Source organism: Pyrus communis, chromosome 13 (assembly GCF_963583255.1).
Source record: "Pyrus communis chromosome 13, drPyrComm1.1, whole genome shotgun sequence".
NCBI classification, from domain to species: domain Eukaryota; kingdom Viridiplantae; phylum Streptophyta; class Magnoliopsida; order Rosales; family Rosaceae; genus Pyrus; species Pyrus communis.
The window spans coordinates 24,856,447-24,870,633 of record NC_084815.1 but is presented as its reverse complement, the minus strand read 5'-3'; the positions used below and the strand labels follow the sequence as shown (position 1 = coordinate 24,870,633).

Sequence of the window (14,187 nt, the reverse complement as noted above, 5' to 3'; positions counted from 1 at the left end):
ATTAGAGAGGGGTCATAACCTCTATGGATATGTTCAACTTGGAATCAGCTACTAATAAATAAATACCTAATTAACAAAGGATGGACATTAACTCAGAAAATTAATATGTGCTAAACGCAAAGCTTCTGTAGCATACAGTACGCAAAATGAATGCAGTGACCGAGTACCACAATGACAAAATGCACATTATGCCCAGTATATATGAAAGGAATCTGCAGACTTTCTTACAGATCTCCATCTTTTTTACAGCAAGCAAGCTCTATAATATCAATTCCCAGAAATACAACAACAACAAAGTCTTATCCACTCGGTGTAGTCGGTAGTATGAATCCTAGAACGCTATTGAGCTCAGTTTTGGGCCAAGTCTTCTTTTAGCTCTCCAAGTACTCTATGTCTTTTCCTACAGTCTCTTTCAAAGTCTTTATCCAAGTACTCCATATCAATTCCCAGAAATGGAAGATGAAAGTAAGAACAAGCTGCTCACTCTTCACAAATTTGCACTAGGAAACAATGATTTCTCTCTCTCTCTCTGGTCTAACAAATAGCCATACTACACCTTACTTAACTCACTCAGTCCAACACTTCATTGTGCCCCTTTTCAAACAGCCCAAGCTAAAGCTATTGCAGTGGTTCTTTTAGTTAGTCAATCTCCTTGAATTATCTACAAAATCCATATATGCAGATTGCAAAATTTAAACTCCCCTCCCTCAGAGCAATAAGTAAAACCCTTCTCCTCTTATATATATAATGACCGCTTGATTCAAATATCTCTAGGCGGCTGGCATACGTACGTATAGCATCAGAATGTCGTCATACATGATCTTCTTGGAGAAAACAAAATAATATATATGAAATTAAGAAAAGAAAAGAGGTGAAAGAAAACCTAGCTAGCCATTGAAAATTTTCATTGGATCCCATATGTAGTTTTCAGACCTAGCTAGCCACTGAAAATTTTCAACCAAGATAATGTGAAAATGTTGTTGTGATCATGAACTACACATTTACAATTGAAAACTAAATAAACAAACTTACGCATGAACAAACCCCATAAAATACAGACACATATTATTTATAATATTTATAAGAACCTATGATTGCAAAGTACTCCTGCGGCTCTGATAGATCTGCTTTTCCAGTACTACTACCACTTCAATCAAACCTGTAAAACATAAGATCCTACAAAAGAGAAAAAAGGGAAATCCAATTATATATACAAGTCAGATCCAAAAATGAGAAATCAGCAAATTGATGAATATACCCAAATCACTAGAGACTAAATAATGAAATTACAAAGTTAAAACAATACATATGCAAGCAAAGGAAGCATATATAATCTGATTAATTAGTAATCATCAAATAATCATTTTATGAATTAGATTAATATGGGAGGTGCAGGGGTGTGGGGGAGGGGCAAGGAAGCTGGATATAGCTAGGTGATGACAGAAGCATAGAGAGCACAAAGGAGTGAGATGCATAGTCCATTGCAATTCATCCATCTGTGCTCTCTATCTTCTGTCAACAACGTATCACCACTGCCTGCTCTTTCTCTCTCCCAGTTCCCTACTCCTTACCCTAAATTTAATACTATAATATGATTAGAGATTGGAGAGTTGCAGCTATAGCAGATACTTTAAGAGACCTCCACCAATGGTCCTTATTTATAGGAGAAAAAGTAGCACCCGCCCACTGAAAAAAGAATGGTAAAAGGTAGATGCAAGTACTCGTGGGTTTCTCAACTCAGCCACAAGGTTACTATAGTACTACGAGTGATTTTTCCAATAGGTCTAAGATATTGTTATTTGCAAATTAGTATCACGATTTAATAATATTTTTTTATTTGTAAATTAAAAAATTTTATATTTGAAATTTGTGAAAGACTAGTCGATATCAATTTATTTATCTCATACCTTAGTGCAATACATTACTGTATCAAAAAAATTAAAAACACCTTGCAAAGGATATATAATAAAATTTCTCTTTGTGGCAGAAAAGAAAATAAACACCGCCACACAAAATTATTATTCTCTTTGATTTATAGGACGTATATTTATTTTTTGTTTATATATCCTAAAAGTGTAACATATAACTAAATCGTGGGGGAGTAAGATAAGCCTCACAATAAATTAATAATAATGTGGTTTAAATTCGCTTTTGATGAGAATCGAACCTAAGACCTCACACTTACAATATAACTAGACCGTAGTAAAAAGTGGCAACACGTGATTTTTTTTTTTTTTTTTTTTTTTTTTTGAAAATAAGTACGATATCCATTAATGGGAAAGAAATCGTAGAAGTCACGAGGATAAGGTGCTAGTAATGGGTTTAAGTACACATAAAATTCTCTCATAGTACATCTATAATTAATGACAGTTTCACTGTCACTCATCTACTGTCTACTTGCAACCGTTTCTCACGAGATAAAATCTTCTCAAAAGGACAACCAGCAGTATTCTTCAATATTTGTAACTTCAAACCCCAGACTGCTAAACCATGCATATCCCTGGCTATGTAGATTATTACCATTTTAGCCAGTGATAGTGACCAGATATCTTAACCAACCCACTGCATTAATATTGTAGGAACGAAGAATATACTGCAAATATATATATATTTGGAAGGATAGTCTTGTTACTGGGTACTGGGTAGGGTTGAATGAGTCAGAAATCTTACTGTACTAATTATATATAGAGGATCTATATATATCTCTTTGTACTACTGATATATCCTAACAGCATATATGCATGGAGATTTATTTGATATGCTCCCATGTGCATTAAGGATTTGCCATAATCCTTTGGGGATCATGGTTAAGTCACAACCCATATGGCTGTTGTCATGATCGTGACTCTTCCATGCATCCTAACTCTAGTTGTTATCTTTCACATCTTGGTTCTGATTAATGAATAATACATGTTATGGGAAGTAATTTTCATATGCTCATTTTTTTCTCCTACCATATCTTTATGTATTTTTGACCTTTAGTTTGAATAAAAGAAAAATCAAGAGATCGACATGCTTGAATTTAACTTGATTCCCAGAGGAAAATTCAAACAAATTAAAACTAGCTAATGCTAATTTATTCTTAATCTTACGACAGGAACCTTTAAAACTTTCCACTTTTATTTGGATCGATCCCAACCACAAGATAACCATCTAGAGGTGTAGAGGTGCATGAGTCCATTGTCACCATCACCTCGATAAATGATGAGCAATATTGTAAGAGATGTGAAATATTCACAATCTAGATAGTTCTGTGCAGTATTTATGAAAATATACAAAAGATCATATGGTTATACCATGCAAATACATGGTAAAAAAATATATTCGTGTATCCCAATCATCATAAGAAAGCGTATTTGTGCTAAGCAGTGGAGATCTAATAAGAATCTTTTCTCACATTGGCAAGATGAAGACCGCATACTACTTTGACTAGTTTCTGTTATCGTGCCTCTGTCTCGTTGAGGCATTTGTTAAGCCTCTTGCCTCCGTAGTAACTATGCTCAAGGAAAATACCAAATAGACATTACACAATTTCATATGTAATACTAGGTGCAATTGCATGCACTAGTCCTAATTGATCGACCAAGTGTGATCTCCCGTCTCAAATTATAATGATTTATTTTATTAATGAAATAGTTTGGAGATTTAACTGAAATTTGTCCATTAAATTCTTCCGTTTTAACACAAAATTTGGGTTTAAAAGGATTTTGTCATTTCAAAATTTATTCAACCTTATGGGCCAATAGTGCTGCACGGCCGAATACCAGGCATCCATGTGTTTACTAATTCTTTCAACTTTTATAAGCAATTTACTTTTCTAACTAATAGCAAACACATTATATCAATAAAAGAGCTCAAATACTGTATGGTCATGCAGACGCAGGACCACTGGTCCAAAATATAATATACCTAGACAATAATACAAACATATATACACATCCACAAAAGTTTCATTAAAGTGCTCATTCCATCCCACCTCATGTCACTTGAGCTAATATTCACATCCCACCTTTTTTGTTCTTCTAATATCTCATTAATTTGCCTAAATTAGTAGTTATAGTTAGCCCCCAACCTGACAAAACATATAATATAAAGTCTCTATTTTGTTAAAAAGTAGAAGAAAGAAGTAGGAAATTGATTTATGCATACCATTTTTCTCTTTTGCTTTATTCGATTTAAAGGCCTAAAACAGATAGAGTGCAGACATTAAAAAAAGGTGTAAAATCATCTCTCAAGAAGTATTCAGTTTTCCATTTGCTCAAATATATATACACAAACACACACGTATATATATATATATATATATATATATATATATATATATATATATATATGTATGTATGTATGTTCGTGTGTATAAAACCCTAATGCCATGCAATACTATAGTCCACTTCCACATACCTCGTATTGATTGTGGAGTGTGCTTAGCTCCACGCCCATCGTAAGATTTCACAACCCTAGCTACTTCGACTTCTATCAATTACTACATGATGTTTAATTTCCTCCGGGTAGAGTTATTAAATTCTTGGTTTAATTTAAGTGATATATATTATGTCAATCTTTGAAGTCTTTATTTCTTTTTCTTTTAGAAAAATAGTTTTTGCTTACCCACCCTTTTTTTTTCTCCTATACATTTTCTTTACCCAAAAAATGAATAATTAAAAATAATATTTATAGTTGGAATCAAGAGAAAGATGTAAAAAAAAAAAATGCGTGGAAATCACTTGCCTTGCCATGTGTATAATTACGAAGATTAGCCTTTTTATGTCTCAATATATAGATAGAAAATGTGAATGTGTGGGATTAGCCTTCGTGCTAGGGATAATGTGTCATTTTTGCAACTTGCCAAGAAGCATGGAGAGGAAGGTGATTTCAAAGCATCCCTCACGTTAGGGATAAAATGTCATTTTTGCAACTTGCCAAGAAGCATGGAGAGGAAGGTGAATTCAAAGCATCCCTCAACACACAATCCTTATCCCCCTCGTCTTTATCAGAGGACCAATTAAAGGTCGACACCCACATATGGGGCGGTGCCCAATTCAGCAAATTTACCCAAAAAACAATAGTCTCCATCATAGCACGTGTCGACACCCCATTATCTAAGCTCCAATTAGGTCTCTTTCTGGCCCCAGGATGATAGTAACCCTAAAAATTTTGACAAGCCTTTGGAATCCCGCATTTTTTTTCTGTGTTAACAAACTGTATTTGCGAATAAGAAAAAGGAAAAAAAAAAAAAAAAAAAAAAAAAAAAAACTAGGACCTGCCATATTTGGAGAATTGAATTATTTTTTGGAATATTTGAGTTTTCCCCTTTTGGACTGGAGGCTATGGTGATGGGAGATTTTGATTGGCCAAATGAGAGGCTCTGCATGTTCCGCCTCTCGAACATTTTAGAATCGTGCTTCAATTATTATTATTCTCTCTTATCTTTTGACCATATAATCTTTGCAGTAATGTTGAATCTTTATGCGAGTATATATGTTATGTATTGCCTTAGAGGTAGCGTTTGAAGCAGGCTATGCTATCAAAAGATGCAAAAGTATATAATTATTTTTTCATCATATTTTGCATCGTTTGATAATTATTTTATTTTTAATTCTTATTGTAAATAGAAATAAAACACAGTTAACAAAGAATCAACAAATGAGAACAAAGAAAGGGTGCTGGGATAATAGACGTGGAAAAAATGCACATAAAAATAATAACAAAAACCAAAATCAATTTTAAATCGATCTCTTTTTAAATTAAACCTTTCAAACAAACATACTCAAGAGTTTTTTCTTTTTTTCTTTTGTTCTTTTTTATACAATACATTCTGAAAAGTAAAAGAAATAAAACAAGAATCGTTAAGAAATGGGCAAACAACATATTCCCTTTGCACAATTCATGTAAGGTTATGCTCTTGTAGAAGTTTGATCCCGTTTTATCATGTGAATGAAAAGTGATGGACTAGCATAAGTCTTTGATTTTGCAATAACAAAATATGGGCGTCCCTAGGACTCGAACTGGATCCTCTCCTGAGCAGCTCATCTGGGCCGTTGAAATTTGATCCAACAACTCCAAACAGGGGGCCCCTCTAAAAGTTATAATAATTGCAGCTGTTGGATCAACTTTGAACGGCCCGGATAGACTACTCATGAGGATCTCCATCCTGAGCTCAAGAGAGGATCCAGTTCCCCTAGGACTTAGCTAGCTACCGCACAATTTTGGTATCAGATTTCAACAAGATTTGAAGATTAATAAACGAAAAAAATACATAAGAATTTATAATTGCGTTATTTTAGAAGAAAAAGAGCCCAAGGAGTGATATTATGATGCATAAGATAATAGATGTGGAAGAGACGGCAGCAGAGACTGCAAATGCACCATTGGCCTTATGGTTTTTGGAGGCGTTCTGCTGTGGTGGTGAGTCAGTTGCACTGTGGTCTTTTGGAGATTGGTTAGGTGCACCTGCAGCAACTGGTTCCATGACTTTGATGATCATCTTCTGGCCTTTCTCACAACGTCCAGCAACCCCACTGATGAAATAGAACAAACCGGGTCGGTCCAGTAACACCACGCTGTAACCATCGTTTGAGAAGTAAATTGGTTGATCCGAATTGCAATTTTCGTAATCGTCCTTGGTCACTACCAACACTGAGTCAGTGTTTTTCTTGTAACTGAAGTCTGGATATATAAGAGTGATCCACATGAAAATTACAACCCAAAATATATATTACACAATACAACGGTATATAAGACACTTGACACAAAAAAAAATATTTGAGAATAATCATTGATATTAGTTGCACAATTATTAACTACGTAGGGATATATGCCTTTTACAAACCGATTAGCTAGCCACTACTGAGAGGCCGAAAACCTACTTCATCTTGTGCAACTAATGTCTGTAGCTACGAGTCTACGACACAATAATATTGCTAAGACAATAAAATTCTTTTGGGAAAGTACTCACAGATAGTGTCATCAACCTTGAACCTTTTCTTGGAGGCCCATTGGTTGTACATATCTTGGTCAGTTTTTGATTTGGGTACCTCCCATCCATTGCTCTTGTCTCCAACTTCAAACTGAGTACAAGTTACAAAAAAGACTTGGATGCTAGAAATAAGAAAAAATAAGAGAAATACTTTGGAGGAGTCCATCGAGTACGTATGTGTAGTTTGAAATATTGTTCTCTAGCTAGCTAGATCGAGCTCTTTGCTTAATTGGAAGAATAAAATGGTAATGTGTATGAGGAAATTAGAGCACCAAATTGACTTCAAAAGAGTGATCAACGAAGTTAATGATGAAGTTTGTTACTGAGGAAAATAGGGGTTTGTGAGGATTCTTAGGAGCCAAAGGTGGAAGTGGAGGGATTTGGATTTTGGAGGATATCCTTTTGACTTGGTGTAACAATTTTTCAAATAGCAGCTGAGTCAATTTTTCTTGGGACATATGCAAGTGATTTGTAGATCCAATTATTTTAAGATGTATGGAAGTTGGTTTGTAACTCGGTTGGCTAAGAACATCCATCTATGCTAACGATGTCCTGAGTTCGAATCTCCCTTCTCGTAATTTAGATGAATTTAGTGTGGATTATCCTATCACTTGTCCAAAATAAAATTATCTTAGGATATATACAATATATATGAATCTAAATATATAGTTATTTTAATTAAGTAAATACATTCAACAAAATGATAGATAAAGAGCCAAAAAAAAATTGATTAGAGAACAGACAACGGTTTTATTATTCTAGTTGTAGATGTTGAAAGCTAATTAATCATAATAGGGTCGTCCTTTAGAGCAGTTCCAGTTTGGGAACCCTCCCCCCAAGCAATACACTATTTAATCCACCTAGTGAACAGTAATTGCCCTTAATGAATAGTAATCACTTTTTGCATCTCCACCGTTGCACTTGAATAGCTCTGGCAATGGATAATAAAATAGCAATCCGATGATTCTTTTTTTTTTTTTTAAATTTCTGGTTTGATTTATTTGCTGCCTATCGAATTTGATCCTATATGCAGTGGTTTTAGAACCTCAATTTTATCGGAAATTTTAATTTAATTTTTTGAAATTGATTCTGCTTAGTTGATGTTTTTCGTTGGAATTGAGGGTTTGGGTGTGTAGATCCAGGTCAAATGAGGGGAAGGAGGACGGGGAGATGCAAGGTCGGCGCATGCACCGATGCCGCACAACAGCCACACGTCACACAGCCCTCAGGCTCTCGGGCTGTCGATTCCTGCCTGGCCTCTCGCTCGGGCCTGCTCGGGCTTGCTCGCCAGCACACGCTGGACTTCATCACTCGGGCTCTTTGGCCCTGTTCCTGCGCCTGTCCCTCGGGCTGGAGCACACGGTGGAAGTGCTCTTACAAAGACTAATAGTGGTGGTTCAGTGGACTACAACCAGATTTTGATACTCTTTACCAGAAATGGCTGCCTCCATGACATGGTGCGGGCCAAGTTCCCCATTGTTATCCAAGAACAACTTGAACAATTTATTGGAGAAGCCGCCGAGCGTGGCCACCCCTGGCCCCCTACAAGGCACCACAGGAGTCCCCCATGCTTCAAGCTCCCAAAACACAATCTGTGGCACTGCATCACCGTACCCTTTCTCCTTATACTTGTTTTGTATAGCTTCGTAATAGACTCCCAAAAACTAAAGTGTTAGCCCAAGCGCGACCAAAACATTTGTAGTCGGTCAACACAAACACCTTCTTGATCATCTGATCTGGCCTCAAATTTTCATTTACTGCCACTTGGAGAATTAAATCAAACACCTTGTGAAAATCAACTTCCCCGCCGCAATCCATCCTCCTCACAAACTCACACTTGGACTTAAGATCATTGTCTTCGCCACCCTCTAGTGTAGCCAAACTATGAAGCTTGGGGTTTGGACTGAAATTGATCACCTTTCCTTTCCATGGCTCTTCACTCAGTTGAGACACCAACACTGCCAAAGCCACGAACACATCACTGTAGAGCTTGGCCACGAAAGGCGAGACGTCACAAACAACCACGCAGTTTTTGAACTTGCCGTGCTTTGAGTGGGTATCTTCCACCATCGTCTTCCACTGAAGCTCAGCCGCTTTCCCGACCTTTCCATCATTTGCATATTCTACAATCTCATGTGGAAGCAAAGCAGCGGCCTCAATATTCTTCGAGTTTGCTTTCACCTCCTCCAAGTACTTTTTATTATCACAGCCCTTTGGCTGGTGATGCGAAGGTGCTTCATACGCCAAGTACTTATTCAAGGGAACCAAGACCTCCTTCCTGAGACGATCTCGGACTACGGATGAGTAACGGGCCTCCTCGAGGCCTTGGTAGTCTGGGTACGATCGATTCTCACGGAAAAACCGTCTTTGCAATGCTTTCGCACAGTCGAGTGGTGCGTTCCACGGAGGAGCCCATATTAATTAGAAGGGAAACAATCGTTGTAACGAACAGGCTCCTGCTTCTTCAAGTTTTGAATATTGGACTTTAAATAGTCTGCGAAGAGATCCGTAACCCGGTAGTGTAAGAAGCGATAATCCAAGTCACGCTCGTACCTCTCAAGGCCCTTGTAATTACCTTGTTCAATAATGCAGTAGAGAATCTAGGCGAGGTCATCCACAGTCCCGACCGACTTGGTATACTCACCGCCGGCAGTAGAGGTGACATTGCGGTTTAGAGTCCAGGGGTGGTTCTTGTGGAGCCATAGCGCCGCCCTGTAAAGCGCTTTTTCATCGGATTTTCCAAGAGCCTTGGAATCGTCTCGTAGGTTACAAATGAACTTGAGGGTGGTGAGGGCATTGTGGGACCATGGCAGCCGCAGTAGCTGATCGAGTTTTTTGTACTTATCGGGGGCCAGGGTGTCTGGTTGGACGCCAAAGTACAGATCAAATCAGGGGTCACTGATTATATTCGTCTTGGCGGCAACCACGGATTGGTGGAGTTGTTTGAGCTTATGATATGGAGGAGCTAACATGAATGATCTTGTGAACTGTGAAATGCTGTTGACATTGTTTTTGGTTGCTTTCACAATTGAGAGGATAGTCATCACAAAAAGCGTTGTGAGAATATGAAAGTAAAATAGTTCAAAGAGGGTGCATAAACCCTAAACCTTCTTGAAAGAGAGGAGGCTGCATACTTACTGTTCTTTAAGGAGAGGAGGCTGCATGCTTACTGCTGGGCCCAGAAAGGACTTTGGGACACAAACTCTTCGCGATGAGAGCATTAGGCCACAATATAACTATTCATATTAGCAATCAAACAAATTATTCTTTGGTGTAATATTTTTTTTTTTTTTTTTTTTTAAGGAGAACAGCTGGTGGCAAGCCACGGTCATCCACTTCTTCCGAGGATCGAGAAGACTCATAGAGGCATTGCCTCCCAATGGCCACAAGTTCGAGACCTCCAATTTTTAGTTTTAAGGAAACCTCGTAATTCGCCCTTTACCACTAGACCACCAACTCATGATTATTCTTAGGTGTAATTTAATTATTTTACATTGTATTATCTGATGACCAATATAATAACTGGGGTAGTCACTCATGACATGAAACCCAATGGGAAGGTCTATATCGATCTGTTGCTTGTAGCATAAGTAAACTTCTTGTACACGCACAAAATTAGGGATTAAGAAATAAGAAAAGTATATGTACAAAATTTGGGATTCACATATACGCGCACAAAATACTGCGTCAATCAAAAATCAAAACTTTACTAATCCTCAACCTTCACTGATTAATTAGTTAATTGAATCGTATTACTGAACAAGTAAACAAGAGTATATGGTTGTGCCCTACAATTATATACATAAATCATTAACATTTCAACAGCTTCAAGCTCCAAATTACAAGAGTAAAAGGCACCTGCAAAAAAAGGTTAATGGTTAAGAATCAAATGAAAAGATTGCAAACATATTTAAAAAGTAACACATACTAACATTATATGATGCTCCTAATGAACCATCCAAACACAAACTAACATTTCAATTTCCGTCAGATTAATCAGTAACACCGTTCGTGCCAATAAGGAAAAACAATGGTTTGCTAAATTAATTAAAGCGAAACTTGATTAAGAGTTAATTTACCTTGGATCTTTTTCAGCATTTTCGTCAAGCACCACTAGTCTGTGAATTAAGAGAAACAGTCCAACATAAATTATTTTCAGAACAAAACGTTGGCTACCCCACATCGGTGGGGGAAAGAAAAAGTAATGAGTTTAAATATGATTACCCCACTCTAACTAATACTGAGGCCTTTTGTGATAAAACCTCACACCTGACGAGTTGGGCAGGTGGTAAGTACCATGTTGGGAACAGTATCTGAGTCCCTCCAGGCCCGTTGATCTAAAACTCCAACACAGTATCCCGCTTCTTTCTAAGAGAGAGAGAGAGAGAGAGTAGGGTCTTTTAAGTAGAAAAAGAGGTAGGCTCGTGCTCGGGTATATAAAGGTTTCGAGACAAGATGAGAGTGGTATTTTGATGGAAAATGGCAAAGTGGAACAAAAATTGAGTTCCAAGGTGTGAAGTGGTGAAATTTGAGTTTTGGGGAAGAAAGTGGGATCGAAGTCTAGTTTCTGGGGGTATTGCAAAACATAAAGTAGCTGAATTATGTAAAACGCGGTACATTGGTTTTTAAAGTAGCTGATTGAGCCATCAAACTAAACACAATAGCAACTAGCAATTGTGAAATTATAAGAGAAAGCAAAAAGGTATTGAATTGCAGCAAGAACAAACCCTTATTTGCCCAAGGTAATCCTATTCACAACATCATCTGGTAAAGCATAAGATGGGATCTAGGGCTTTCACCCCGGGATATTGAAGAAGGGAAAGTCCTGCATCAACCTTAAGTAATGAATACCGTGGAAGAATGAGACTCCACGAAGAACATAAATCATCTCATGTAATCATTTGAAATTTTATCCCAGTCATAAGCAGTTCCTAGCAACTCTTCTGGATGAAGTTCGAAACTCAGAAGCTCCAACCGCACATCAACTATAACGTCCAGAAAGGTTAGAGCTTAAAAATGACAAATAATTAAGAGAAGAAATGAGGAAAACAAACAAAGGTAACGCCAAAGCTTATATACCAGCTACACCAAAGTATGTATGGTAGACATCAACAACGTCATCTGGTCTGTCAGAAATTCCTCCATTTTCAATGTCCTGCAATATTCAATGATATTACCCACAACATCTCAGATAAATCGGTAGTTGCACGAATAGCATTGCATTCTGGAAATAAGACAACAGGGATAACCCAAATGTACACATAGCTTGTTAGGGTAACCTAACCTGGCAGTCTAAAACGAACTTAACAAGCCTTTCCTTACCAATCCAATGAACTCTGTCAATCATGACCAAACTAGAAAGAACCCACCATGAGTACCAGATCTGATAAAAAGTGTAAATGCAGTAAGGAACTGTACAAGAATGCTAACTGAAGCAAAATTGTTTCAATTAAAAATAAAAATAAAAAAAAGAAAAAAAAACCCACATCACAAAGTTTTTCTGGACGGCCATTGAGGCCGCCAGGTTTAACTTTTGCTTTGTTAAGAATGTCTCCAGAATTAACTTGCCGCTCACATAACCACCACCCAAGAAGGTCTTTATCACTACGATGAAGAGACCCCAGTCGGCACAGGCAGAATAAAGTTTAAGTGAGTCTAATTTTGTCAACCAGATAGTATAACTGAATAAATATGCCATTCCCGGATCAAATGTGGATCGTTTAAGCAAGATTAAGAATATTTCCCTAGACTGATATTTCCATCAAAGATCAGTTATTTTTGCATTGCCTTCTCAGGACCCCATAAGTTACAGTGAAGATCAGTTCCATTCAGAAGAGATGCAATGCAAGAATGACTACTATTTCCATTGAAGAGTGAAAAAAGGAAACAACAAATCAGAAACTAAAGCTTCATACAGATAGTATAAGGTAAGTAACATACTTTGACCTGCATGAGACTCCCCACCAGGTGTGCATCCAAATCCACCATCATGATTTTTACAACTTACAGTATAGTTCACGGCCTTCTCCACACTGATTTTATCCAAATGATGTAGTAATTAGAGACACGATATAGCAATATAAGAAAACCTGAAAGAAAATATAACTGTTTACTTTCTCTTTCGTTTCAAGAAATGGAAACAATTTGTTACTAAATCATGTTTCAAATAAACAGATGGTAACTTCAACAAATATGAGGTGCAAAAACAAACAGGAAATCGGAAATGACTACCTTGTATCAATTTCACCCTACCCGTCCCCAGAAAATGATCCATCTTCATTTTGCAGTGTAGCAACATCTGAGTAGAATATTAAGTTCACAAAATTGGCCAATTTCTCTCTAATTTAATTTGTTTGTCTAATCAATAAATGTCAAACTACTATAAATTGAGCTACAAGAACCGCTCTACACAGCAACTACCAATTATTTAGTACAACATTCAAATTAAAAATGCATACATTTAGGGAAATGAAGATTTATTTAGAATTTTACAAATAGATGTGCTACAATATCTGCTATAAGGATACAACTTGCAACCTTGTCAGCATCCAGAACATCAATCTTGTTAAATAAGACCAAAACCTGCACGGCACTTAAGGTGTATTGTACATATGGATCGTGCCCAATGTTACCACCGAACCCACCTGCATATATGAAGTTGTATCGTGTCATCATTTTCTCTCAAACTCTAAATCAATAAACAACCAATGAAGAACAAAACACTAGTAACTAGTTAGTGCTTTTGAGCTAAGAATTGTACATACTGTAACAACCTGAGTCATGCTGGCACTGGAGAACCCACGAAACAACCTCATCAACATCGACCGCCTGAAGCTTTCCGAGGAGATCAAGAGTTGTTAAATACCAATATTCCCCATTCATTCTTGGACGCTCCATTGCCACAGCCTCCAAAGAGTCCTTCTTCTGAATGCATTATCACCATGTCACTATTATACATACACATACATATATATATTCAAACATATATACACTCTGCATACATACATAGACACACATATATTAAAAAAAAAAAAAAAATTGATTGAATGTGGATTAAAAGACGGACCTTTTCGACTGAGAGAATGAATTGAACATGTTTCTGGGCAGCCAGCTCCCCCATCTGTTGATAAATCTCAAATTTAAGCAAAGATATGACCTTTAGTAAATTGGTAATGGGGGCATGCTAATACTAAATAAAAACAAGATTAATC

At 36.9% G+C, this 14,187-nt stretch overlaps 3 protein-coding genes across 3 annotated transcripts; all 3 read right to left on the bottom strand.

Moving 5' to 3' along the window:
- Positions 1 to 6,280: 6,280 nt before the first annotated feature.
- On the bottom strand, positions 6,281 to 7,142 carry LOC137712056 (early nodulin-like protein 6). The gene is made up of 2 exons (XM_068451204.1): positions 6,956 to 7,142; positions 6,281 to 6,666 (listed from the first exon to the last, which is right to left on the bottom strand). The coding sequence occupies exons 1-2, from the start codon at positions 7,140 to 7,142 to the stop codon at positions 6,281 to 6,283; spliced, it is 573 nt and encodes a 190-aa protein (XP_068307305.1).
- A 1,059-nt stretch (positions 7,143 to 8,201) lies between these two features.
- On the bottom strand, positions 8,202 to 11,074 carry LOC137712423 (uncharacterized). Its single transcript, XM_068451502.1, has 6 exons — positions 11,056 to 11,074; positions 10,820 to 10,834; positions 9,608 to 9,836; positions 8,696 to 9,341; positions 8,409 to 8,640; positions 8,202 to 8,326 (listed from the first exon to the last, which is right to left on the bottom strand). The coding sequence occupies exons 1-6, from the start codon at positions 11,072 to 11,074 to the stop codon at positions 8,202 to 8,204; spliced, it is 1,266 nt and encodes a 421-aa protein (XP_068307603.1).
- Positions 10,668 to 13,873, bottom strand: LOC137712422 (geranylgeranyl transferase type-2 subunit beta 1-like). Its single transcript, XM_068451501.1, has 8 exons — positions 13,741 to 13,873; positions 13,504 to 13,620; positions 13,229 to 13,274; positions 12,463 to 12,580; positions 12,261 to 12,359; positions 12,056 to 12,131; positions 11,056 to 11,801; positions 10,668 to 10,834 (listed from the first exon to the last, which is right to left on the bottom strand). The coding sequence occupies exons 1-7, from the start codon at positions 13,871 to 13,873 to the stop codon at positions 11,737 to 11,739; spliced, it is 654 nt and encodes a 217-aa protein (XP_068307602.1). The 3' UTR covers positions 10,668 to 10,834; positions 11,056 to 11,736.
- Positions 13,874 to 14,187: the final 314 nt, after the last annotated feature.

Coding starts and splice junctions, on each gene's coding strand:
- LOC137712056 (XM_068451204.1), bottom strand. CDS start 7,142: ATGGACTCCTCCAAAGTATTTCTCTTATTTTTTCTTATTTCTAGCATC. Junction 6,667..6,955: donor CAAGGTTGATGACACTATCT/GTGAGTACTTTC, acceptor TTATATATCCAG/ACTTCAGTTACAAGAAAAAC.
- LOC137712423 (XM_068451502.1), bottom strand. Junction 8,641..8,695: donor CAGATCAGATGATCAAGAAG/GTGTTTGTGTTG, acceptor CTAACACTTTAG/TTTTTGGGAGTCTATTACGA. Junction 8,327..8,408: donor CATGGAGGCAGCCATTTCTG/GTAAAGAGTATC, acceptor CGTGTGCTCCAG/CCCGAGGGACAGGCGCAGGA.
- LOC137712422 (XM_068451501.1), bottom strand. CDS start 13,873: ATGGAGCGTCCAAGAATGAATGGGGAATATTGGTATTTAACAACTCTT. Junction 13,621..13,740: donor GCATGACTCAGGTTGTTACA/GTATGTACAATT, acceptor TCATATATGCAG/GTGGGTTCGGTGGTAACATT. Junction 12,581..13,228: donor GGATCATTTTCTGGGGACGG/GTAGGGTGAAAT, acceptor TCTTCATCGTAG/TGATAAAGACCTTCTTGGGT.